Source organism: Oryx dammah, unplaced genomic scaffold (assembly GCF_014754425.2).
Source record: "Oryx dammah isolate SB20612 unplaced genomic scaffold, SCBI_Odam_1.1 HiC_scaffold_21, whole genome shotgun sequence".
In the NCBI taxonomy this organism is placed as follows: Eukaryota; Metazoa; Chordata; class Mammalia; order Artiodactyla; family Bovidae; genus Oryx; species Oryx dammah.
In genome coordinates, this window is record NW_024070205.1 from 28,872,210 (window position 1) to 28,899,113 (window position 26,904).

Below are 26,904 nucleotides of genomic sequence, written 5' to 3' on the forward strand. Positions count from 1 at the left end.
GGCCAAAGTTTTGGAGCTTCGGCATCAGTCCTTCCAATGAATATAGTCCTTCTATAGGGTCTCAGCTGCTGCAACCCTAACAGATTGAATCTTTTTGCTCAGTGGCTTAGGAAAAAGCTGTTCCAGGCTGGCAGGACAGGAGGAGGGGAGCAGAGCCTCTGAGCTGGCAGACAAAGGGCGTGTGTTCTTATCCAGTGCACTTCCTGGGTTTCCATTGCAGGAAGCCGGACACCTGCCGAGGTGACACAGACCCCAGGGCTGGCGCTGGACTCCCTTGTCCGGGACGCTCCTCTCCCCCCGGGAGCAGCAGCAGAGGTGGGAAAGAGGTGCTGGACAGTTGGTAAGTGGCAGCAGCTGGACTCCACGTTCCCCTTGGACCTGCCCTCTTCCAAGCCAGTCTTAGCTTAGCAGCAGGGAAGGCTTAGATCCTGCTTGGAGTCAGTGAGAACTTAGGCCCCACATCAACCCTTCGGTGCCTCACTGTCCCACCTGGAGGTGTGGTAGGTGCTTAGGGGAGGTATCATGGAGGTGAGGGGAGGGTAGCAACACTTTTATTTGCTTTAAATAAGCTTCTGAGTCACAATGCCCTTTAAAAGGGAGTTCTATGGCTAAAAGTGTCTGAAAACCCCTGGATCAAACCTTCTTCCTTAGGGTCCTTCCCATGGCTGGCATCCAGTGGTTTTTTCCTTCCTCCTGGGGAAGGTATGGAGATCTTGTTCCAAGGGGTGCTTGCAAAGGGAGGTAACCTTGTCAAGCAGGGAAATGACCCTGACCACGGGCTCAGGCAGCCTTGAGTGCGAGTCTCCCTCTGCTGAAAAGAGAGGGAGTCACCTGTCTTTGCAGCTTGAAGGGTGGCAGTCTTGCCAGCCGCTGGGACCTGCAGGGTGGCGTGTGTACCCAGGGGCACCTGCTGCTGTGGGTTGGAATCCAGCTCTGCCATTTGCCTCTTGTGTCGGCTTTGAGCCTCTCTGTGCCTCAGTTTCCTCATCTGTGAAGCAGGAATAATCAGCCTTTTCCCATAGGGCTCTCCTGGGAATTAAATGGAAAGGTCTGCAGGCCGAGCATCAGATAGGAAGCCCTTATGAACAGCAGCTACTGTTACTTCTGTCGTTATTACAGGACTGGCTGTGAGGATGGAAAGGAAAAAGGGATGCAGAGCGGGATGGGAGAGGTGACCAAACACGAGTGAGGGATTTAGTGAGGCAGGGTGGGGGAGGAAGAGAAGCACAGGACAGGGTGTTCAGCACCCCCCACCAGCCCCCAGAAGCATGACCCCCAAAAACAGCCCCAGAGCCCTCCGGCCAGCAGCGTGACTGCAGCTTTGGGCCCACAGAGGAGAGCCAGACCCTGCGGGGCCTCCCTGCAGATGGCGCGGGCTCCAGCACTCCCCTGGCCTCCGCCACTGTGGCTTTAATCAAAAGAACAATCTGTTTGCCTCTGAATCAGACCCAGATTCCTTTTCCCAGCAATGTTCCCTGGGCCTCTAGGGACTCAGGCGGCCCATCCAGGCTCCATCTCCTGCCCCAGAGCCCAGGCTGGGCTTCTCCCTCCCCATTCCACGTTTGGGGGACAGAGGAGCAGGAGGCTGGAGCAGTGGAGGGGTCAGATACCGGGCCCAGCGTGGCAAACCGGGTAACCTGATTGCCAGCGAGGCCCTGTCTACCAGGCTTCCCGGAGGACCCTGTCCCCCCAGGACTCGGGGGACCCACGTGCAGAAGGCGTTAGGGGCCAGACAGGTCATTAGCCCCATTTTAGAGGCGAAGAAACTGAGGCTCAAAAAGGTGGAATGACTGCCTAGTGTCACAGGATTAGTGAGTGTCCGGGGAATCCAGGTCCCACCTGATCCTTAAGACCTTGGGAGATCCCAGGCCAAACTGGTGGGGCCACCACCCCAGGTGACCTCGGGGAGGGGGTTGGCGGAGGACCACTCTGGGTTCACAAAGGACGAGGAGAGTGGGCACCCGAGGAGGCCGCCCACCCTCCAGGCCTGGGCCAAGGGGAAGGGAGGAGGGGTCGAGGGAACAAAGGGAGCGGGCAGGGGGCGGCGCGGGGCGCGGCCGGCAGGTGGGGGGGCAGGTAGGGGCCGCTTCCGCCCGGCGGCAATCCCGGGCCCCCTCCCCCAAGCTTCACCTTTTATGGTAAGGCGGCCGGGGCGGCGGGGCGGAGGGAGCCGAGGGGGCGGGGAGGGCGGAGGGGGCGGGAGGCGCCGCGCCGCTCCTGGCTCTGCTCGATCGGGTGACCCACCGGAGCCGCCGGGGGCGCGGGCGGCTCAGGTAAGCGGAGCGGGGTGGGGTGGGGGTCCCGTCCTGCCGTCCGCGCCCCCGGCTACACACAGGTGACAGCGCGGGCAGCCCCTGGCCGGCGCGCAACCCTGCTCCCCGGCCCGGACCCCTGCTCCGGCGCTCCCAGGGGGGCCCGCGGGACTGGGGGCCAGGGGTGCGGGTCTGTGTTCCCCGAGCGGAGGGAGGGCAGGTCTGGAGGTAGCGCGGGTGTCCCTGCCCCGGAGCGGCTCGCGGAGAGAAGCGATGGGAGCAGGGCGGAAGCTCCCGCACAAAGAGGACAGCGTCCCGCACATGGATCGAATTAAAGTCCCCGGCGGCGCCCCACCGTGACCCTGCCAGCCGCCCCGCCTGGGTGCTTGCGGGAGGGCGCCGGGCTTCCGAAGGTCCTGGAAGCTCCGGGCCTCTTTCCCCAGCCGGGGTTAGGCGAGGGGCAAGAGGGGCCGCGGAACTGCCCCTCTGTGGGCCTCATATCCTCTGGGGGGGTTGGTGCTGGGAAGGGGTGGGACTGAGCTATCCCCAGTGTGTACCTGGGCCACCCTGCCCTGAGTCCTCCTCCAGCCCAGAATCTGAGGACCCCGCGGAGAGACTGGGCAGCGCCCAGATCCCTGTTCTTCACATTGATGGAAGCCAAGTCCTGGTCTTCTCAGGGCCCCGGGGGTTCCGCCTCTCATGAGGTACTGAATAACCATCCGCTTTCTCTTGGCACCTACCCAGTACCAAGATCTTGAGCACCCCCTCTTCTTTTATGCTCTCAGCCACCCTTCCAGAAAGACCTCATTATTTCCACTCTTTGAAATAACAGAGGCCCAGAGAGGTTCAGTGACCTGCTTAGGGTGGCCCAGCAGGAAAGAGGTGGGGTTGGGGATGAACTCAGCCCTGTGGGCCTCCTCCACTTCCCCAAGGTGGGAGAGAGGGAGAGGCCTTTCTGTCCCAGGCTCCAAGGCCAGGAGGGGGGGGCTCAGTTTCACTCCCACTGCCTGCAGTTTAACTCCCAACCAAGCCTAGGCTGCTTTCTCGGAGTACTGAAGAGCACAGCTTAGAGGTGGTCCTACAGGGTTTGAGAAGAGTAGGACCAGGGACAGAGGGCATGGTGGGGGACTACTCCCATCCTTGGAGGCCCTCCCGGTCAGCCAGCCCTACCCCTGCCCTGAGCTGCAGCCTAAAGTGGGGCTGGGTGGCTGGCTGGATCTCAGCCTCCTTCCTTCCTCTTAACAGGAAATGACTTTCCTTCCCTTTGTTTCCACTTTCTCCGCTTACCCAACTGGATCTCACTTTGGTCCTCTGGGAGAGGAAGGGTGGCGGCTGAGGATCCCCGGGGCTGGGCTGGGCTGGCTGGGAGACCGCCCCGCAGGGAGCTTCCTCACACACCCCCTCTCCAGGGTGACATGGGGGGCATTGGGACCCGAGGGGAGCCTTGGCTCCCTTTCCTGCTCGAGTCTGACTGACAGGGCTTTGAAAATCCCTAGCTCGGCCCCTTCCCCTGGGGCCTGAAGTCCCGTCGGAAGCGCAGGGAAGGGGTGGGGGTAGGGTGCTGCCCAGCTGTGAACATCTGGCTTCAGTGCTGGGACGTTCATCCTGGACATTGTCTGAGAAGCCAGCAGATCTGACTTCCTGGAGGGGTGTGTTGGCATGGAGTAGGGTTCAGGACAGGATGGGAGGGAGGCAGAGAAGGCACCCTCAGCAGCCTTCGGGGATGAGCCCAGAGTTTACTGGCCATCTGATAATTGGTCTGGATTGAGCCATTCTGTGTAAGAACTGGAGATTTTGCCTCCTCACCCTGACCCACCCTGAATCATCCAGGGGAAAAAAATGTGACCTCTCAGGCCCAAGGATACCCCGTGGACTTCCAGGTTGGATCCTGCTCTGTTAGAATTCCAGGTCTCCAATCTCTTGCTTGGGGCCTCACCTGGCCTTGTCTATACAGGGGGAAGGACTTCCCCGGTGGTCCAGTGGCTAAAACTCCATCCTTTCAATGCAGGGGGCCCGCGGTTCATCCCACACGCCGTGCGACACACCATGCAGGCCGCAACTAAGACTCACTGCAGCCAAATAGATATTTTTAAAAATGAAGTGGGGGCATAGCAATCTGTGTTAAGAGTTAAGTGTCTTTTTAATGTATTGTTTTATAATTATTTTCATTATTATTTTGGCTGTGCTGTGCAGGAAGGGTGCGTGGGATTTTTAGTTCCCCCGACCAGGGATTGAATCCACGCCCGCCCCCCCCCACGCCCCAGCATTGGGAGCATGGAGTCTTAACCACTGGACTGCCAGGGAAGTCCCAAGAATTATGTGACTCAGTAAGCACTGGCTGTAGTGCCTGGCCCAGGGCAAGCACTTTATCAGTGGGTGCCCTTGTTCTTGTATTTAAACCTTAGATGCACTCTGAAACTTGTTTGCAAAAATAGATAACTTAAACTTGTAACAAAGTATGAAAGCGAAGAGGAGGACAGCCAACAGAAGCATTCAGTTCAGTTTAGTTCAGTCACTCAATAGTGTCCGACTCTTTGCAACCCCTTGAATTGCAGCACGCCAGGCCTCCCTGTCCATGTACTTCCAAATATCGCTTACAAAACAGGAAACAAAGAGAAGTACTTTACAAGAACTTTAGAAGTTTTATTCCTATATTGGTTTCTTTTTCAGAACAGATATTTTATTATCAGAATGAGCTACACGTTTTAATCAAAGATAAATCAATTTAAAGGTAATTTAGGAGCATATATTATTACTATTCTCCATCAGTCTCCAGGAGTCCACAGTGGCCGGTGGAGGGAGGCCTTTGACCTCCAGGCCTAATGACCTGGAGCCACTCAGGCTCCAGGTCATTAGGGTCCCTGTGGGCTGGCCTTTGGGGCTGATTCAGGGTGGCCCATATGGAGAATAAGATAGAAAAAGGACAATTCCTTCCCTGGGCACAAGCTCTGGGTGCCCAGTAAGAACTCTGGAGCTGAGTGTGGACAACTTGCCCCACACCATGACCCCACCTCATCCCTGGACCCAGAGCCTGCTCTTGGCAGGAACCACCTGAGAGAAGGAAAGTGCACTGACCCTGGTCCGGATGCTTCCCTGCTCCTGGATCCATGCTTTGATGTCTCCTGTGAGCTGGACTTGGGTCATGCAAAGACCACAGCATATGAGGTCACTTCTAGGGAGTGGGCAGACATGATAATGGTGAGCCAGTGTGGCCTGTGATGAGCTGTCATTGCCCTGTGGAGTAGACAACTACCCTTGAGTAGGAAGTCAGGGGAGGCTTCAGGGAGGAGATGTTTGCACTGGGCTTCTAAGGAAAAACTGGAATTTACCCTGCACTGGGCAGGAAAGACAGATGGTAGGAACATGCCAAGGCAAGTAAGGGAGAAAGATGGTTCAGGAAGGGTGCGTGGTCCAAGGTGGTCAAAAATAGGTTGAGGCCAGGGGAATTTGGACTTTATTTTGAAGGTAGTAGGGAGCCATGGAAGGCTTTTGAGTAGAGAAGACACAGACTGATGCTCCGGAAAGATCACTCCAGAGGCAGGATTCTAGATCCTTGAGGCAGGCAAACCTGTGCCTGAACCAGGGCATGACTTTGGAGAAGAGAGCAGGAGAGATTCTAGCCACAGGATCAAGACTTGATTGGATGTGGAGGCTGATGGCCGAGCACAGGATGCTGGTTTGTGAGCTGGGCCGGGAGAGGGCAGCAGAGCCAGGTGGCCAAGAGCATGGGCTCTGGGTTCAGATCCCAAGTTCCCTGCTGCGTGACCCTGAATGAATCACTTCCGCTTCTTCCTCTGGGCTTCCTCATCTGTAAGACGGGGAGGGTAACAGTGCTTCTCCCGCAGCAGGGGAGGTATGTGAGTTAATGGGCGAAAAGTGCTTAGGGCAGGGCTGGCACAGGATAGGCCTTGGTAAACCGTGGCTCTGATGGCTCATTGGTCCCCTTTGCCTCCTGGAATCCAGTGCTGATGTTCTAACCGTTGATTCACCCTGTCTCCCTCCCATAGTGGAGCTGGCCTGAACGTTGGGGACCTCAGCCTTCCTAGGAAAATCCAGATCCCAGGTGAGGAAGGTAGTTTGGGGTGCGGCCCTGGGCTGGGCCTGGCAGTCAGTAGTGCCGAGGGTGGGGAGCTGGCGGAGCGGCCCCTCCCTCACGCTCCTTGGAGGAGGGAAATTAATCATTGGTGAGGTGAGCAGGGCAGGGCTGCCCTTTGTTCCCCCAGGTGTGCAGGGTGGGGGACGGGCGGTCAGGACTGCTCTGTGGCCAGGTCACCTGGTGGGCCCCTGCCCTTCCCTGGGGGACATCTGCCACCCCTTTGGTGGCTGGGTGGGGTGCTGGCACCGTGCGGTGGCTGCTCCTGTCTTGTTGGGAGAGGGAGGCTCCCTGCCCTGGGGGTGTCTGGTGTCCGTGGGGAACGCCCCTGCCCATTCCACTCCTGCCATGCCCTGAACACTGCCCAAGCCTGAGCCCCACTCTGTCCCCAGCCCCACCAGAAGCTGAAACAATGGCCTCCAAGCCGGAGAAGAGGGTCGCCTCATCTGTCTTTATCACCCTGGTGCCCCCACGTCGAGATGAGGCTGTGGTTGAGGAGGTGAGGCGAGCAGCTTGTGAGGCCCGGCCTGGCCGCCCCTGGGAATCTCCTGCCCCCACGAAGGCACCTGGGGCTGGCTCGATGGGAAAGCTCCGTTCCTGGATGCCCCCTGGCAGGGCTGCAGCCCCAGGGCCAGCTGTTCCACCTCAGCTCTCCAATGGAGGTAAGAGGGTGAGGGCAGTGGACGATGGAGACGGGCTCAGAGGCAGCACTGAAATGGGGAGCAAAGAGCAGGCTCTCAGGTCATTTGTTGAGCATCTACTGTGTTCCAGGCCGACTCTGGAATCCACCTGCCTGAGTTTGAATCCTGACTCCTCTACTTATTGGCTGTATGACTTTGGCAAGCCACTTAACCTCTCTGTTCCTCAGTTTCTCAATCTGTAAAATGGAAATAATGACAGTAACCACCTCAAAGGGTCCTCATGAGGATTAGATGAGTTAACACATATGGAATGTGTTGCTCCCAGGACCTGCCATGTAGAAAGTGCTGAATACCTACTGATTATTATTCGGAGCCAGACACTGGGGATAAAACTTACATCTTAGTGGGGGAAACATAGTAGAAACATAAAATATCATATCAGAAAGACACCGATACTCTTTCAGAATTAAACACAGTGAAGAGTTGGGGAGGTGCAACTTTTTATGGGTTAATCAGGATGGCTTCTCCAAGAAGGTAGCATCTCAGCTTTGTTAAGACTTAAAGGACACTGTAGAGCTAGAAGGGAAATGGGAACAGTTATTGCCCTGAGACAGGGATGAATTTGGTAAGTTGAAGGAGCTGAGAGGTAGTTTTGCTCTCTGTTGAGCTCTGCATTCCCTGGCTGTGTGATCTTAGGCAAGCTGTTTCCTTCTTTAAACTTCAGTTTCTTCCTCTGGAGGATGGAAATTTGGTCATGTATGTGATGCGAAGGGGCTCCCCTGTTGGCTCAGTAGTAAAGAATCTGCCTGTGAGTGCAGGAGACATGGGTTCGATCCCTGGTCTGGGAAGATCCCCTAGAGAAGGAAGTGTCGACCTTACTCCAGTAGTCTTGCCTGGGAAATCCCATGTACAGAGGAGCCTGGCAGGCTACAGTCCATAGGATCGCAAAGAATCTGACAAAACTTAGCAACTGAACAACAACAAGAGCAAATGTGATGTGAAATCTCAGCTATCGGAGAGTAGCAAGGAAGGATGATGACACCAGGGCCTGCGGCAGCTGCTCATCTGAAGGGCCCCAGCTGGAACAAGGAGGCACTGAGATGCTTAGTATTGGAGTCCTCAGGTGCCTAGTCAGGTGTCCTGATGTTCCAGAGTGAGGCTAAGGAAGCCTTGTGCATCCATCACCATGGAAACCACCTTAAGACCAGAAAATGAAAAAGTGAAAGTGTTAGTTACCCAGTCGTGTCCGACTCTTTGCGACCCCATGAGTTGTAGCCCACCAGGCTCCTCTGTCCATGGAATTCCCCAGGCAAGAATACTAGAGTAGGTATCCATTCCCTTCTCCAGGGGATCTTCCTGACCCAGGGTTCAAACCTGGATCTCCTGCGTTGCAGGATTCTTTACCGTCTGGTCACCAGGGAAGCCCCAGAGACCAAAAGGAAATGCCGGTTATAGGAAGCCAGACACAGGAGGGAGAAGGGACCACACATGGACACACATAAGAGTACATGGATATTCGTATAACACGCTTCTTCATTATAATGCAGCCTCCTAAACTGGTCTTTCCTTCCTAACGACACATGCCAAGAACATCCTCCTGCTACTTCTCGTTTTTCTTTGCGGCCATACCTCGCAGCTCGGGGCATCTTAGTTCCCCAACCAGGGATGGAATCAAAGCCCTAGCAGTGAACACCCTGAGTCCTAACCACTGGATCACCAGGGAAGTCTTGTATAGAAGAACCTGGACCATGATGACCAAAATTCATACCTCAGGACATTGACCCAATGAAAAAAAATTATGTTCCTTCTGGGTAGGAGAGAGAGAGCCCAGGAAATAGAGTTTAGATGCCAAAATGCCAAACCTTCTGGGATGTCTTCATGACTTATCGGAATTATAGGCAGAAGATCCTGGGAGTGTGGTTGTAAAACCTGACAGACATTCTTCAGTGGGGGCATAAGCTTACAGTGGCTGGTTAGCCGTGTTGCTGGCCAACTTGGCGATCTTGGGGCTCAGCCCTGCTTGGAGTAAGTTCTAGGTGAGCAGAGGTCATAAGTCTGACCACAAAACACAGAGGTGGGCTCTGGGGGCCTACCTTCTGCTTAAAGCCAGCTCTACGGCAGGCCATCATCTGGCACCTGACCTATGACCTATGCTTGTCCCCTCAGGAATGAATGAACGAAAGTCACTCAGTCGTGTCTGACTTTTTGCCACCCCATAAACTATACAGTCCATGGAATTCTCCAGGCCAGAATATTGGCGTGGGTAGCCTTTCCCTTCTGCAGAGGATCTTCCCAACTCAGAGATTGAACCCAGGTCTCCCGCATTGCAGGTGAATTCTTTACTAGCTAGCCACAAGGGAAGCCCTGTCCCCTCAGGAACCCACCGGCATTTCTTGAACCCTTTCATCCTGGCAGAAGTCTCCCCTCTCCCTCTCTTGAATTCCTGCCCTGGCTGGGACCTGCCCACCCTTCACAGCCAAATGTCGAGAACCTCAGGCATTTGGGAGAGGCCTCAGTGCTCTGCTGTCTCTCAGTGACCTGGTTCTTGACTCAGTCAGCTCACGTAGCACAGATTCTCACACTTTAGCAGCCTCAGCATCTCCTGGGGGCTTGTTCCAACCCAGCCAGCTGAGCCCCACCCTGGGCCTTCCTGATTCAGCAAGTCTGCTGTGGGGCCCAAGAATTTGCATTCCTTACTTGTTTCCAGGTAACTGATGCTCTGCCTGGGGACCACACTTAGAGAATGAGTATCTGGTCAGCAGGTAAGACTTGCGGATGAGTAGTTCTCAAAGTGTGGCCTTTGAACCTGCAGCATCGGCATCACCTAGGAAATGTAGATTCTAGTGTAAATTCAGTGTCATTTCAAAAATGTCAATTCCCAAAGCTTACTCCAAACCTGCTGAATCTGAAGCGCTGGGGTGGGGCCCATCCTTTGACTTTTGGAAAAGCCTCTAGGTGATTCTGGGGCCGACTCAGAGGTCTAGAATAAGCTTTCCATCTGTACAGCCCTTGAGAGAAAAGAGAGGGCTTATCTTTGTCGAATGGGTGGGAAACCTGAAGCCAGAGAGGTGCCTCTGAACATGCAGGAAATGGGACCAGAGCCCAGGTCTTCAGGCAGCCGGGCTTCAAACCCTTTCTGTCTGCTTTCCCTAGGTGTTTAGGGCTGCCTGACCTCGCTGGAGCCTGGCCGACCTCATCCACCCGTGATAGGAGGTGGGCAGAGTGCCTCCATGCTCTTTCTCCCACTATTAATAGCACTCGCCCTGAGAATGTGGCAGTGCACACAGTCCTGCGCTGTGCTTTCTCTCTGGACCCCTCCAGATGGAGTTCCAGGAAGAGTCCTAGGGAGCTGGGCAGACCCTTGTCAGGACAACCTGGAGGGAAGGAGGTTATACTATCTTGAGTGTAAGTCAGACCCAATTTAGTAATTAAACAACAAACAACAAGGAAAACAGTACAAGGAGCCCCTGTATATCCCACATCTGGTTTCAGCAGTTACTGAGATTTGGCCACATTTGTTTCATCTGTTCCTTTTTTTTTTTCTCTTGTGAAGTATTTAAAGGAAATGCCAGTAATCAAGTCATTTCAGCGCCACATTCTTACATACGGTAAGAATGGTTTTTTTCTTACATAACCTCAAGTCCAAACAATATATAACAAAATCAATAGGAATGCCTTAGGATTATCTAATAGTCTGTCCATAATTGACATGCTTTCCCTCATCTGCAAAATGAGGGGAATTAAATGAGATGATTAATCCTTTGAATCAGAACCCAAGTGAGATCCATAGCAGTGCTGGCCAATAAAATATCATGAGAGTCACAAATGGAAACCTCTTATGTAACTGAAATTTTTCTAGTATCCATCCATGTGGAAAAAAGTAAAATAATATTACTTTTTTATCAATGAGACAATTTACATTCTTTTTTTTAGTACTAAGCACATCTCAATAGCCTCATGTGGCTGGTGGCTTCTGTACTGGACAGCACAGATCTGTACATTATATAAATCTCTTAATTCTAGGGATGTTCCCTCTCCTGATCTCTCCATGCCCTTAATTTCTTGCAGAAACTGTCCATTTCTATAGAATGTCCTGTATGTTGACTGGTTCTTTTGGGTCCCTGTGTGGTCTCATCAAACTTGTCCCTCTGTTCCCCCTCACTTTTTTTTTTGGCCACACCATGCTGCATGCAGGATCTTAGCTCCCCAAGCAGGGATCGAACCTGTGTCCCCTGCAGTGGAATCACGGAGCCCTAGCCACTGGCCCTCCAGGGAATTCCCTTGGTTTTTTTTTTTTTTTTGTAAGGACAATTCATCAATGCCGCCCGTCCCTTCTGATACATAACACAAGTCAAAAGACCTCTGATGTCTGCTGGGGGTTATCGATAGGTTCGGGTGGTGATGGTGATAGTTGAGCAGCTCCTCTGGAAAGTTCCCTACTGACTGTCATCGCCTTGATACTTTCAATACCTGATAGTTATTACCTGAATCTGTTATGTACCTAGGTGGTCGTTCCCAACCTTGAGTGGCATCAGTGTTTCTTGGAGGACTTCCAGAACACCCCATGACCAGGCGCTGCCCCAGAGCTTCTGATTCTGCAGCTTTCTGGTGGGCTGAGAAGTTGTGTTTCTAACAAGGTCCCAGCTGATGCCACTGCTGCCGGCCCAGGAGTGACACCTTGAGAACCACCATCTTAGGGGCTGGTTTTGCTTCCATTTGAACAAGGCCCTTCTCATGGGGTTTCCAGTGCTCTGGCACCCTGCTGGGGGAGGCTTGTTATAAAAGGCTTTGGCAGCCACTGTTTTCTGAGCCTGGGCCACATGCCAAGCCCTTACCTACATCATTTTACTTTAATCCTCATGAACCACCCTAAGCGATTGAGACCCATGTTCCAGTTGAGCAAATTGAGGCTCAGAGAGATGGTTTCTTGCTTAAGGACACCCAGCACGTCAATGGTGGAGCCAGGGCTGGAATCGAGGTCTGGGTGACGCTGGACCTGAGCCCTCAGCCGCCATGCTGCCCGGCCTCCTGGGTTAGTGTCACCTCTTCTGTGCACCTGCGGAGACTCTGGCCAACCCGTCTGCTCCCTCTGGTTGCAGGGTGTTCGCTTCCTCCTCCGCCCCTGGACGTTGACGATGCACTTCCAGACCTGGACCTCCTCCCACCTCCGCCTCCACCCCCTCCAGCGGACCTGACCCCTCCTGACGAAGAGCCCCCCTCCGCAATGGGGGCATCACTCATTTCAGACTTAGAGCAGTTGCACCTGCCACCTCCCCCACCCCCGCCACAGGTACTGCTGACCCCTGGTACCTGATGGAGCTCCACAGGTCAAAGGAGGGATGGTTGGGGGTAGGGGGCTTTCAAGATTTTAAGCCTGGAGGTTGTTAGGTCCCTTCTACTTGAGGGCAGTCCCTCTAAAAAGCTCTTTCAGGCTGGTAAAAGTTGGATGTGTTTTTCAAGATCCCTGGAGAAGGGATGCCATACCCTTTCCACTTCAGTACTTCATCAGCTCTGAGGAGGACATTCCCTTACATCTAAATCCTTCATCCTGCAGAGGAAATGCATCTCTAACCCTCTGCCCTTGACAGGGGCATTGTAGACATAGGAGGGCTCCAGGCTGAGGGGAACCATGACTCCAGGAGATTCCTTAGAAGCAGAAGGAAGTAGCATTGACTGGGTAAAGGAACCCAGAGCAAAGAGTTGGGAGAGCTGGCCTCAGTTTATGCCTCTGTACCAGGGGGTTCATGGGGGCGGCTTTCCTGGTGGCTCAGCAGTGAAGAATCTGCCTGCCAGTGCGGGAGATCCTTGGTCCAGGAGGATCCCACATGCCATAGAACAGCTGAGCCCTTGTACCACAACTACTGAGCCTATGCTCTGGAGCCTGGAGCCATAGCTACCAGGGCCCTAGAGCCTGGGCTCTGCAGCAGGAGGGGCTACTACAACGAGAGGCCCACTCACTGCAACTAGAGCGTAGCCCCCGCTCCCTACAACTAGAGGAAAGCCCAAACAGCAACAAGGACCAGGCACAGCTAAAAATAAAAGCTATTAAAGGAGAGGGGGCTAATCGTGCCTGGTGCCACCAGAGGAGGGGCAGAACTATGTGGTGTCCCTGTTGGATGACTCTTCTCCCCTCTGTCCCCACAGGCCCTGGTGGAGGGGCCTCCACTGCAGCCTCGGCCCAGTCATCTCAAGCCCGCAGAGGAGGAGCTGCCGCCCCCTCCCGAAGAGCCTGTCGGCTTCCCTGAGAGAGAGGCCTCCACAGGTATGGCCGGAAAGAGTCTGTGTGGCCCACTGGGCCCTCGTGGGGCCAGCATGGAGTTGCAGGGGCAGCTGGGGGAACAGGGACCAACTCACAGTGCAGTAATGGGCCTTCTAGTTGTGAGGCAATTTTATTGTTACTGCCTTAACCTTTTCTTCCTTTATAACTAAAATCCATTTAAAACTTGCCATGATGGCAAAAATGCCTTGAATTTTTTCACTGTTTTAAGTTTTTGAATACATAACATCCTTACATAGTACAAAATAAAAAGCACAAGGAACTTCTCTGGTGGTCCAGTGGCTAAGACTCTGCATTCCCCAATGCAGGGAGACCAGGTTCGATCTCTGGTCAGGGAACTTGATCCCACATGCCGGAACTAAGAGTTGGAAAGCTGCAACTAAAGATCTTGCATGCCACATCTAAGACCCTGCATGGCCAAATAAATACAGAGACAAATTTTTTTAAGGATAAATAAAAATAAAAGGCACATTCCAGATAGACAGTCTGTTAATATCTGGTGGAAATCCCTTTAGAGGATTTGCAAGCAGATGCAAATATATCCTTCCTCACAAATAAGAGCAAGCTCTGTGCTGTTCTGCCCTTTGCTTTTCTTCGTTCAGTCTTAGAACTCATTCAACATAAAAACATAAGGAGTTTTCTTGTTCTTTTTCACAGCTGCATAGTATTCCTTAGCTGGGTCTGACTACATGCATTTAACTGGTTGCCTGTGGACAGGTGCTCATGTGGTCATGCTGAGTGAATTGCCTTGCACCTAGTCATCTTGTCCGTGCGCAAGTTCGTGAGATAAATTCCTAGAAGCGGAGGCACTGTGATATTTTTGCCAAGTTGTCCTTGGTCATCCCATCTACACTCCCACCAATGGTGTCAGAGTGCCCATCTGCTCACAGCTTCTCCAGCACCATCTGTTACTCATTTACTAAATGGCTATTAAGTGCCTACCACATACCAAGGCCTCCTCTAGTCCCAGGTTATGAAGTAATTCTTCTCTGACTTCTTCCAGTGTTCTTATGGTTTCCCTTTTCACATTTGAATCTTTGCTACATTTGGAATTAGCTGGGTGTAAGCTGTCACTATGGAGCTGTCTGTCTTGTGTTGATATTTTTGCAGATGGCAACTCATTTTTCCTAACACTACCTGTCTGAATTTTAGCTTTTTCTCTTTTTTTGGCCACACTGTGTGGCACGTGAGATCTTAGTTTCCCCACCAGGGATTGAACCCAAGCCCCCAGCATTTGAAGTGCAGAATCTTAACCACCGTACCGCCAGGGAAGCACCTTGATTTTAGCCTTTTAAAGGCCACTCACCTTCCTTCTTAATGTCCCTCATGATCCTCCCCGTGAGCTGAGGCTGTGCTTACAGCCTCTAGGGGTTTGAGGCAGAGACCCGGCACTCTAGCTAGGTCCTGGGTGGTGACTGAGTACAGTTCTCCCAGGCTGGGCAGATCACAGCCTGTTTCCTCTACCCTAGACATCTGTGCCTTCTGCCACAAGACTGTGTCCCCCCGAGAGCTGGCTGTAGAGGCCATGAAGAGGCAGTACCACGCCCAGTGCTTCACGTGCCGTGTCTGCCGCCGCCAGCTGGCCGGGCAGAGCTTCTACCAGAAGGATGGGCGGCCCCTTTGTGAACCCTGCTACCAGGTAAGCCCAGTGCCGTTCCCCAGGTGCCAGCACTGAGCACCTCTTTTCCCACAATGATCTGGGGAGGTAGGCACTAGTGACCCATTTTACAGATGAGGAAGCTGAAGCTCAGAGAGGAACTTAGCCAAGGTGTGTGCATTTCCCATGGCTGCTGTAACAAATGACCACAAACTTGGTGGCTTCAAATGATACACACTTAATTCTCTTATGATTCTGGAGGTCCAAGGTCCAAAATCAGTTTCACTGAGTTAGAATCAGTGTGTTCCTCCCTCCGGAGGCTTTAGGGGAGAAGTCCATTCTCACCTTTTCCAACTTCCAAAAGCGGCATTTCTTGGCTCCTTTGTCAGTCTTCAAAGTCAGCAGTGTGGCATCTTGCATCAGTTTCTTTTTTCTCTCTTTCTCTCAGGTCTCCCTCTGCCCTCTTTTAAAGATACTCATGATGACATTTGGGGCCCACAAGGATGACCCAAGTTGATCTCCCCATCCCAAGGTCCTTAGCTTAGCCATACCTGCAAAGTCTCTTCCGTTTTCTTTTAACTTTTTGTTTTGTGTTAAGAGTATAGTCTGTTAACGATGCTGTGATGGTTTCAGGTGAATAGCAAAGGTACTCAAGTCACGCATGTTCATGAATCTGCTCTCCCCCAGACTCCCTGGCCATCCAGGCTGCCACACAAAAATTGAGCAGAGTTCCCTGTGCTGTACTTGTTGGTTATCCATCTTAAATATAGCAGGTGTGTACATGTCCATCCCAAACTCCCTGACTGTCCCTTCCCCTTGGGAACCTTAAGTTCATTCTCTAGGGGCTTCCCTGGCAATCCATTTGTTAAGACTCCGAGCTTCCAGTTCGGGGCATGGGTGTGATCCCTGGTTGGGGAACTAAGATCCCACATACTGTGTGGCATGGCCAAAAAAAAAGTTCGTTCTTTAAGCCTATGAGTCTCCCCATCCCAAGATCCTTAACTGAATCACACCTGCAAAGTCTGTTTGTTTGTTTGTTTTTTGCTGCACTGCACCGCATGGGAGTGCTGAGTCCTTACCATTGGACCACCAGCGAATTCCCTGCAAAGGTAGTCACAGGCTCCAGGGCTTAGAACCTAGACACCTTTGGGGCATCATTCAGCCTGTCATACTGTCACACTCTGGTCAGTGGTGGAGCTGGTGACCTGCCCCGGCCCTGGCTGGTTCTGGACCCTGCTTGTGGTCTTGCCACTCCCTCACCATGAGGTTCCAATGTATGCTGTGATGGGGCATCTCTGGGTACCACGTGTAGTCTGGAAGCTCTAGTTTGGATGCCAAGGTGCTGGAATTGCTAACTCTCCAGTGCCACGTGGTGGAGTTTCTCCCTGTGGTATACAGATCTCCCTTATGCATCCCTAGGGGTGCAGTCAACCTCATCTTGTCCTCATAGATTGGTGACATCTGGCAATCTGCATTTTTAACAAGTCTCTCCAGTGATCCTGATACACACTGAAGTCTGAAAAGTACTGATTTGAAGGGTTAGAACATTTGGAGTCGGGACTGTTTAGAAAACTCAGAATGACCTGATCCCAGGCAGCGAGGTGCTGTGGGAGGGGAGAGGAGCCAGGCCATCCCACCCTGACCCTCTGATTCCATCAGTGTGACTCCTCTGATGTGCTTATGCCCTTCCCCAGCTTGGATCCAGGCAGGGGTGAAGCAGTGGTGGGGAGAAGGGGTGAGGGTGGGGTTTTAGCTGAGAGCAGCCAGTAGAGGAGGGAAGCAGGAAATGCTGCCCCCACCTGGCACATCTCTCCAGAGGAAATCAGGTTAAGATGAACAGGCGCACAGCCAGGAAGGGGAAGAGACATGCAGGAGAAGAGGTAGGTGAGTTAGCGGGATGCCCTCTGCTCTGTCTCAGTAATACCTACCCCGTCCTCTCTCCTTCCTCTCTCTGTCATCCCACCTCATTCCAGAAGGGATTTGAGGTAGCTTGTAAGAATGCACATATAGAGACTTCCCTGGTGGTCCGATGGCCCAGACTCCATGTTTGCAGTGTAGGAGGCCCAGGTTTGATCCCTGGTTGGGGAACTAGATCCCACACGCTGCAATCACAACCCAGTGCAGCCAAATAAATACTTAAAAAAAAAGAATGCACCTAATAACTATGTTGTACACTTAAAACTTCATTAAGAGGGTATATTTCATATTAGGTATTTTTACCACAATAACAAAAAAAAATTTTAAGGACACATATAATACTATGAGAGGGCTTCCCAGGTGGCACTAGTGGTAAAGTACCTACCTACCAATGCAGGAGACATAAGAAGGTTAGATCCCCGGATTGGGAAGATCCCCTGGAGGAGGGCATGGCAACCCACTCCAGTATTCTTGCCTGGAGAATCCCATGGCCAGAGGAGCCTGGCGGGCTACAGTCCTTAGGGTCACAAAGAATTGGACACAACTGAAGCAACTTGACATGCACACATAATACCATGAGATATCAAATAAATTGATAAACCAGAGGAAATCAAGATAGAAAGTGAGATGAGATCCAAGGAAAGTTAGTACTCCAAAAGTATGTGAAAGACCCTTATACTCATTCCTAAAAGTGGAGCATGAAATCGGACTGTAAACTTCCAGGTAGCCAAATGGAAAATGATAAGTTTCAAGATTTATCATCCATAAGATAAAAAGCATGACAGTTCCTCTGGGAATGCCTTTTACTGATTCTGAAGCTTTGGGGAAATTTTTCCTATGGACCCTCATGGACCCTGGCTTCGAGCATTTCCTAATCACAAAGAAAAGATGCAGCCATAGCTTCATGGCAGGATTTCTCACTGTAAACCAGGGATACAGGGCCAGACTTGATCCCCTCTAAGCAACGTGGAGGTTTAGGGGTAGTAGTTAGGGTTCCGGTTGCATGAATGTGAGCACCTCTCCCGTACCTCTGCCTCCTGGGCCCCTGTGGGTAGCTGGTCCAGTGCCCCTGGTGGCTTGGAGGGGGCACACCCACGGGCTGGCTCTGAGGTGGGGGCCTTCTGTCCCAGGACACCTTGGAGAAGTGTGGCAAGTGTGGCGAGGTTGTCCGGGAACACATCATCCGGGCCCTGGGCCAGGCCTTCCACCCCTCCTGCTTCACGTGTGTGACCTGCGCCCGGTGCATCGGGGACGAGAGCTTTGCCCTGGACAGTCAGAATGAGGTGTACTGCCTGGACGACTTCTACAGGTATGAGAGGGGACCGCACACCAGGTGGGGCGCGGAGGACTGTGGGGCTCAGGTGAGATGGAGTTGCTGAGCCTGAGTGCTGGAGGCCGGGTCAGAGCTACCCTGCCATCTCTGGGCCTGCAGAAACCAACACTGCCTGTTCCGCATACCCTGTGTTTGAGTGACCACCTGCTGGCCACTGGCACCTTTTTTGTCTTTAATTGGAGTATCATTGTTTCACAGTGTTGTGTCTCTAATCAGCTATATGTGTACATACATCCCCCCTCTCTGGAGCCCCCATCCCACCCCTCGAGGTCATCACAGAGCGCGGAGCTGAGCTCTCTGCCGTTACACACTAGCTTCCCCTCTAGCTGTCTGTTTTACACATGGCGGTGTATATATCGGAGAAGGCAACAGCATCCCACTCCAGTACTCTTGCCTGGAAAATCCCATGGACGGAGGAGCCTGGTGGGCCGCAGTCCAAGGGATCTCGAAGAGTCGGACGTGACTGAGCAACTTCACTTTCACTTTTCACTTTCATGCATTGGAGAAGGAAATGGCAACCCATTCCAGTGTTCTTGCCTGGAGAATCCCAGGGACGGGGGAGCCTGGCTGTCTGCCGTCTCTGGGGTCGCACAGAGTCGGACACGACTGAAGTGACTCAGCAGCAGCAGCAGCAGCAGTGTGTATATGTCAGTGTTACTCTTTTAATTCATCCCACCCTCTCGTTCCTCCACTGTGTCTACAATTCCGTTCTCTACATCTGCGCCTTTGTTCCTGCCCTGCAAACAGGTTCGTCTGCACCCTTTTTCTAGACTCCGTGTGTATGTGTTAATACACGATACTTGTTTTTCTCTTTCTGACTCACTCCACTCTGTGTGGCAGGCTCGAGGCTCATCCACATCACTACAGATGGCCCACTTCTCTTCCTTTTCATGTGGCTAACTCTTTTTGAGCAACTCCACTTGGGTTAGGCCATTTCATCTCAAAACTGTTAGTACAGGCAGGCACTGTTAAAGGTTCTGTTTTAGCAAATGTGGAAACTGAGGCACGCAGTACATAAGTACAGTGAGTCCCCTACGTACGAACCTTCAAAGATGCGAACATGCATCTGATTCCAGCAAGGCCCCAGAACCTGCGCCATGGCCAGGTAGGAGTGAAACTGTAGCTTGCACTCTGTCTCCTGTTGCCGATGGTCCTTCAGCTCTACCACCCCCCACCTCTTCTCCCTCCTCCGTTCAGTAACTCTTTTTGCCTCTTCACTTGATGCCAGCCCCTGTAGGCCAGCTGTTGTATGTACTACTATACTTTTCAAGGTGCTGTACCATAAGATTAAAATATGTTTTCCCTATTTTTTGTGTTTGTTTTTAATGTACATATTTGTGTGAAAAGTATTATAAACCTATTATAATATAATATTCTATAACTGACCGTGTTAGTTGAATAACTTTTTTGGACTTACGAACTCACTCTTGGAACAGAAATCATTGATATGTAGGGGACTCACTGTACCTAAGTCTCCCTGATGGTAAGAAGGGAAGCTGCGATTCAAACCCCGTCAAACTGACTTCAAGGCCTTGCTGTCAATCCCCAGACCCCAGTGCCTCCCCTCATAGCTAGAACTGTGTGGAGCGATGGTGACGCACATGTCCAAGAGGCCTTGTCCATCACTGCCCAAGAGGAGAGACAGAAGCGCCTAGCAGAAAAGGAAAGAAGAAAAAGCAGTGATCTGATACAGGACCAATGAAATGGGTTCACCGGAAGCACACACATGAGATTTCTCTGCTTTCTCCAATTCCAGTGTTCCCCAGTTACTTCCTTCCCTTGGGCTAATTATACCCTGGGAAGCTGGGTCTAATTATCCAGGTCTCTCCATTTGCTTCTGCCAGGAAAAAATAGGCGTTTGTGGTTGTAGCTCCAGGTATAGTCACATAGCAACAGATCCAAAATAGCACTGGGAGGTGAACCAGAGCCAGCCCAGGTTCTGACAGCTAATTTCTGCGGTCGTGGGTGTGAACGCCTCCTGAGCTTAGGTTTCTTTCTCTCTAGGAAGTTTGCCCCAGTATGCAGCATCTGTGAGAATCCCATCATCCCCCGAGATGGGAAGGATGCCTTCAAAATCGAGTGCATGGGAAGAAACTTCCATGAGAACTGCTACCGGTGTGAGGTGAGTGGAACAGTGCTGATTTAATTAGATGTAGCTGGTCCAGTCCAATCACCACATGAGCCCTGTTGAGAGCCTGCTGTGTGCCAGGCCCTGGACTGAGACAAGTCCAGGTGAGGGCTCTGATCTCAAATTGCTCACCATCCAAGACTTCCCTAGCGATCCCACGATTAAGACGCTGAGCTTCCAATGCGAGTGGTGCAGGTTCGATCCCTGGTTGGGGAACTAAGATCCCACTTCTACATGGCATGGCCAAAAAGAAGAAAATTGTTAGCCCAAGCTATCTAATAGCAGACAAATAAGAATGGAAATAACTACAAATCTAGTCTTTGAGCTAATGATAGAAACCAAGCTCAACCTGCTTTCTACAAGAAAGGAGATCTTAACAGGAAGGTTCTTGGTGGTGATGTCAATGATGACGTCAAATGATATAGGGCTTTTTCTCCGTCTCTTGGTTCTGCTTTTATGCAAGTGTTCGCTTCATTTTCTCTCGCTGTGCCCTGGCATTCTCTGTGGGACAGGAGATAAACTGCTGGCTCAGGTTTACATCCTTCCAACTTAGAAACCCCATCCAGTGACCCCCTCCAGTCCCAAGACCTCTGAGTCACCCAGCTTGGATCACGTGGCCCATTCTGGGTCAGTCAGTGGCCAGGGGCTCTTACTGATAATTTCTAGGGCCAGGGAGGCAGCACTATACGAAGCCACTGGGATTGATTGTGTGCATGCTCAGTCACTCAGTCGTGTCTCTCTTCGAGTCCATGGACTGTTGCTCACCAGGTTCCATAGAATTTTCCAGACAAGAATACAGAAGAAGGTAGCCATTTCCTCCCCCCAGGGGTCTTCCCAACCCAGGGATCGAACCCACGTCTCCTGCATTGTGGGGAGGATTCTTCACCACTGAGCCAACTGGAAAGCCCCGTGAGCTGCCAGGGAAGCCCTGATATAACCATAGGAAGGACAGAAGGAATGCTGGGCAGACCCACACCAGAGATGTCCTTTTAAGGTGCTACGAAAGAGCATGTATAAATCCGCTTTGGGGCAAAGAAGGCAGCAATTAAGTCAAGTGATCAAGATTGGTACAATCAAAGCACTCTTACGTGATTTTCTTTACTAGTTTATCTTTGCCTCTGCTGGGTCTTCCTGGCTGTACAGCGTTTCCTCTAGTCGTGGTGCGCGAGCTTCTATTGCCGTGGCTTCTCTGATTGGCTGTTCTGAGGTGTGTGGGCTCAGTAGCTTCAGTCCCCCAGCTCTAGAGCACAGGCTCGGTAGTTGTGGCTCAGTTGCCCTGAGGGATGTGGGATCTTCCCAAATCAAGGCTCAAATCCATGTCTCCTGCATTGGCAGGCGGATTCTTTACCTCTGAGCCACCAGAGAAGCCCTCAAAGGCACTCGTAGGGGAGGCAGTGCTTAACCTGGGTTTTGCAGGATGAGTAGAAGTTTGCCACAGAGTCCAGGGGGAAAAGAAGTCCAGAAAGAGGCAAGGGCCTATGTAGCACAAACGGCCTGAAGAATTGGAGAAAGTGGAAGTTTCTAGGTGTGTCTGGAGTGTAGACTGCTGGATATAGAGTGAGGCCAGAGAGAAGGAAAGGGCCCCAGGTGCCAAGCTAAGGAGTCAGCCTCAGGCTGCATGCAGGGAGTGGTGAGGCTGAAGTGGGGAGGCTGGTTAGAAGCTGGTACAGCGGTTCCAGCAAGAAATGCCTGGAGAGCCGCACAGGCCTCACACTCAGAAGGATCCTCTGTTTGCTTGAAGTTTTGCTTTCATTTTTAAAAATTCTTCATTTTTGAATAAGGGACTCTGCGTTTTCATTTTGCCCCAAATTCTGCAAGTTATATAGTCAGTCCTGCCGGGCAGATTCTAAGAATCTACCTTTATCTCTTCCTGTCTTCCTCATGTCACTGATGTTTTGGTGATGATGACAAAAAGGTATCACCTAAGTGGGGACTCCCAGAGCAAATCTCTCTCTCTTTTTTTTTAAATTTTAATTGCCATATAGTTGCTTTATAGTGCTGTATTAGTTTCTGGTGTTCAGCAAAGTGATTCAGTTATACATATGTTATTCTTTTTCATAGTTTTGCCTAGAAAATTCCATGGATGGAGGAGCCTGGTGCGCTACAGTCCATGGGGTCTCAAAGAGTCGGACACGACTGAGCGACTTCACTTTCACTTTTCACTTTCCATTATGGTTTGTCACAGAATATTGAATATAGTTCTCTGTGCTGTACAATAGATCATGTTGATCCATCCTATATGTAATAGTTTGTAACAGAGCAAATCTCTTAATCAGCCAGTAAGATTCCAAACATTTATTCACTCACATTTAAGCAGAGGTCTGGAGCCAAGAAGCCATTTTCACTGAGAGTGACCTGAGAGTTTAATCAAGAAGTTGACACACTGCTTTATAATTATGTTGACGTGTTGGTTATAGTTCAAAGTTCGGCTGATAACACATCTTGAAAGAACAGTGGTGAAATTCAGATGCTCTTATCCCTGCCATAGCCCACGTTAGGTCCAGTGGCGACTGGCATTTCCATGGGCCTGGATGGTGAGCAAATAAACCCTCCCTGCTTCTCCTTGGTCAGCATACTGGAAACATTGCCCAGGCTGCTTTCGTGAGTCAGAGTTTGGACTCTAGCAGCTGCATTTCAGAAAGTAAGGCTTCAACCGCAGTGGCCTGAGCGGATGTGGTTACTGTTTCTCTAGGAAGGGAAGTGGGTTTCAAGGTGCCGTCCACACTCTTCTCACCATTCCTGCCCCTTTTTTTTGGCTGCACTGTGCTGCCTGTGATCTTAGTTCCTCGACCAGGGACCGAACCCACACCCCCTGCAGTGGAAGCTCAGAATCTTAACCAATGGACTGCTAGGGCATTCCCCGTTCCTGCCTACCTTGTGCTCCATGTTATTTCTTAAAATTGCCAGAAGAGTAACAGTGCTTTCATACTCAGCTAGTATTTTTCAATGTAAAATGCTTTCATACACATCACCTTGAAAAGTAGAAATGTTAGTTGCACAGTCATGTAGACTCTTTGCGACATCATGGACTGTAGTCCACCAGGCTTCTCTGTCCATGGGATTCTCCAGGCAAGAATACTGGAGTCGGTAGTCATTCCCTTCTCTAGGGGATCTTCCTAACCCAGGGATCTTATCCTGGTCTCCTTCATTGCAGCAGATTCTTTCCTGTCTGAGCCACCAGAGAAGCCCCTTATTTAATCCTAATGATGAGCTTCTGATATGGGAGTTTCTGTCTTCATTTAAGATGAGGAAACTGAGGGTCAACAAAGTAGTATTTCCCTGTGTTCTGGGCAGGGCCTGACAGCTTTCTGCCACCTGACAGCTCCTTCTCAGGCTCTGGGACTTGGTCATAGTTGAGGTGTTTCTTCATTTGATTCTAATTTAGAAGAGGTCACATGAGCCCCTTTGGGACTTTAGGTTTGGCACTTGGTGCTCTCAGAATGCCAAACAAGTGACTGTTAGGAATAGCCCAGAGTCACCTTGAGAGACTTGAGGTGCAATTCCAGGAAAAAGAGACACGAGAGCGCCCTCCCCAGCTGGCAGAGCTGGATCAGGATGGCTAGGACTCCCAAGTTGTCTCTAAGATCAGCCTTTTTCTGGTCTCATCTTTTCGGCTCTAGGGAACACCAGCCATGCCCTGAGCAGGTCTCTGGACGTTCATCATTCTTGTTATTTCCTTCACGTGCCCAAGTGAGGCCCAGATGAGGTATGGGCTTGTGACAAAATGGTAAATTGAGCAAAGTCTGGACCCCGAATCCCCATCCTCATTCTAAAATCTTTTCGGGATTTAAAAGTTGGAAAAATGAAGGTTTGTGCCAGTGTTGAAGCTGTGTTAACAGCGGAACAACAAAAAGACCCCTGGACTCTGAGCCTGAAAACCCCGTCCTATCCTAGCTCTGGAACCAGCTGTGACCTGGGGTGGACGCCATCCCTCATTGGACATCAGAGAGGGCTTTTAAGACCCTTTCAGCCCTTTCCATGATCCCTTAGGCGCCTTCTCCACCAAAGGGCCCCCTCTTCTCCCAATGTCCTGGATTCTCCTCTCAGGTGATTCAGTTAATTTCCTCCATGGATGCTGGCAAGTCCCACGTGCTTGGGCTCTGCGCTGCAGGGCTCAGGCCTAGGGTCTCAGGCTCCAGGTTGCAGGGCTTGGGCCTGGGTCCATCCACATGTGTCTTATTCCCGCAGGACTGCAGGGTCCTCCTGTCTGTGGAGCCCACGGACCAGGGCTGCTACCCGCTGAACAACCGTCTCTTCTGCAAGCCGTGCCATGTGAAGCGGAGTGCTGCGGGGTGCTGCTGAGGGCACCCCTGGGCCGGGGGCTGCAGCTGCACACTAGCCCTGCTTGTCGGGGTCCCTTCCCTCACTTGTGTCCCTTCCCGACCTGTTCTGGCATGCTTTCCTTCCAAGCCACACACGGACCAGCTTGCAGCTCCGCCCATCACTTCGGCCACTATGCCCTGGCCTCCTCCCAGCTCAGAGCACCCTTCAGACTCTCAGCGGTTCCTTCTCTCCTCTGGGCACCAGAAGGCTTTCGTACTGTAAACGTCATGCCTGGGGGTCCCACCTCCACCACTCTGGCCCTCTTGAGCACTGGCCTCGACCTCCATTTCCAGGGGTCAGTTGGGTGAGTCTCCAGCGGGCATTGTGTCCATAGCAATGATCCATGAGCTCTGAGGGTGCTGAGCTATTAGAGTGCAACCCCAGAGTCCTTTAAAAAGCACTATTTTTAACACTTGAAGGTTAGATGATGAGAAACATACTTTGGATTTTGGGGGAAGGTGGGGAAATACCTTCCATTGTTCATAAATGTACAAGATAGTGACCCTCCTGGTGGCACGGACTTCCCACCTTGGGGCCGTGTTGACATGGGGCTCAGGCCCAGGCATGAACCTGCACAGCAGCGGCAGGAACAAAGGGTGACACGCTGACGTCCACCCAAGGATGATGTCAGCAACTCCTCCACCTGCCTTCTGGCAGCGCCTCCCGTGTGCAACAGTGATTCTGCAGACACAGATTAAGTGCCTGTTCCTTGCCAGGGAGTGGAGCACAGGAGCCCTTGGGTTTCCTCCTGCAGCCTTGATGGGGGCTGTGCTCACACACACACACACACACACACACACACACTCCTCCAGGACAGTAACAGAGGTGTCCTCCAACCCCTGCTCAGGCCCTTCCTTCCAGGCTGCCCTGTGACCACTGGCCACACCTCTAAGATTCTTTTCCCTTTTAAGAAAAAATCACTTGTTGCTTTGTAACTTCTAAGACATTTTGTAGGGCATGAACACACAAAGCAAAAGGTCCTTTCCTCCCTGGGGTCATCTCAATGTACCACCTGCTCTTAGGAGGATTCTCAGAGCTCCAAGTACCTGGAGGGTTTCTGTGTAGGGCCCCTTAAGGGCTTCAGACCAGAGCAGAGCTTCTTGCCTGAAGCTTAGAGCCTCAAGTCCCAAACTCCAGGCATTCCCATAACCTCCACAGTTTTTATCATATGAGGACCTGTTCTCTCACTCCCTTAATATTTTCTTTAACTGAACATCCTTTTTCTTTTTACTCACCAATTTAGTCTTATGCTAACTAAGCAATATATCCACACGGTCACATGTTGATGTGCTAGTTATACATGAAAATAAATGCATAACTATTCAAACTTTGTCTGTATTCCAAATAAGGTCTCACCTTGTAAATGCTGGCCTTTGCTTAGTAACATCAGAAGAATCTCAGGACAGCTGCTCTGTGCGCATGTGTGTGCGTGCGTGCTCAATTGTGTCTGACTCTGCAACCCCCTGGACTATAGTCCTCCAGGCATCTCTGTCCATGGAATTTTCCAGACAAGAATACTGGTACAGGTTACCATTTCCATCTCCAGAGGCATCTTCCTAACCCAGGTATCAAACCTGCCTCTCTTGCATCTCTTGCATTGGCAGGCAAGTTCTTTACGAGCTGAGGCACCAGGGAAGTCCCCAGTGTGACATGAATGTCCAGCAAGTACCTGTACATCTGTCCCAAACTGGGGCTCTTCTCAGCAGGTAAGGGGACTCCTGTCCCTCCTGATGGCCAGCGATGAAGACTTACACCAGCCAGCACACAGGTACAGCTGTTCTTGGACATGGCCACTGGCAGTGAAGCAGCTGCTGGGTGACCAGGGTGCAGAAGCCCTCCAACGCCACCGAATCCTTTAGCAGAGTCAACACCACCCCCTGGATGTGCTCTGCACATGGGCCACACTCCCCGTGAGCTTGCTCACCACCAGTTGGGCATGGTGAGCGCAGCTCCAGAGAGAAGCATGTGGAACATGCTCTCGGTTCACAAAACTGGGTTTATTATGCTGGCTGCAGCAGGGTAGGGTGGGGGGCTGCACTGTATGAGGAACGGCAGGGCATCTTAGTGAGGGTTAGGGGGCTTGTAGAACATGGCCAGGTATTGAGGGATTTGGGGAGGACTTAAGGATGCAGAGGTTTGCTCCTGATGTGTGCTGTCGGGAAGCAGCAGGCGTTCTGAGGTTGAGAAGCTCGATTCACTGCTCTCCTGAATGAGGCACTGCAGCTGCGGTTGGTAGGGGAGCAGCAGTGGCTCGCAGGATGGAGGGTTTTGGCGATTCTTGCAGCTGGCCCGGAGGTGCTGGGCTCCAGGACCTGCCTCCAGGGCGCTCGCCAAGGCTCAGGT

General features: G+C 51.8%; 1 protein-coding gene across 5 annotated transcripts; it reads left to right on the forward strand.

The window, feature by feature from the left end:
- Window positions 1–215: 215 nt before the first annotated feature.
- Window positions 216–25,892, forward strand: FBLIM1 (filamin binding LIM protein 1). 5 transcript variants are annotated; one of them, XM_040264015.1, is made up of 9 exons: window positions 216–340; window positions 6,260–6,315; window positions 6,738–7,007; window positions 12,086–12,276; window positions 13,131–13,248; window positions 14,733–14,902; window positions 17,908–18,086; window positions 20,115–20,232; window positions 24,427–25,892. In XM_040264015.1, the coding sequence occupies exons 3-9, from the start codon at window positions 6,758–6,760 to the stop codon at window positions 24,538–24,540; spliced, it is 1,140 nt and encodes a 379-aa protein (XP_040119949.1). In that variant the 5' UTR covers window positions 216–340; window positions 6,260–6,315; window positions 6,738–6,757; the 3' UTR covers window positions 24,541–25,892. The 5 variants fall into 5 exon arrangements, with proteins under 5 accessions (XP_040119949.1, XP_040119946.1, XP_040119948.1 ...); XM_040264012.1 differs by lacking the exon at window positions 216–340 and adding an exon at window positions 1,614–1,632; XM_040264014.1 differs by lacking the exon at window positions 216–340 and adding an exon at window positions 2,196–2,273.
- Window positions 25,893–26,904: the final 1,012 nt, after the last annotated feature.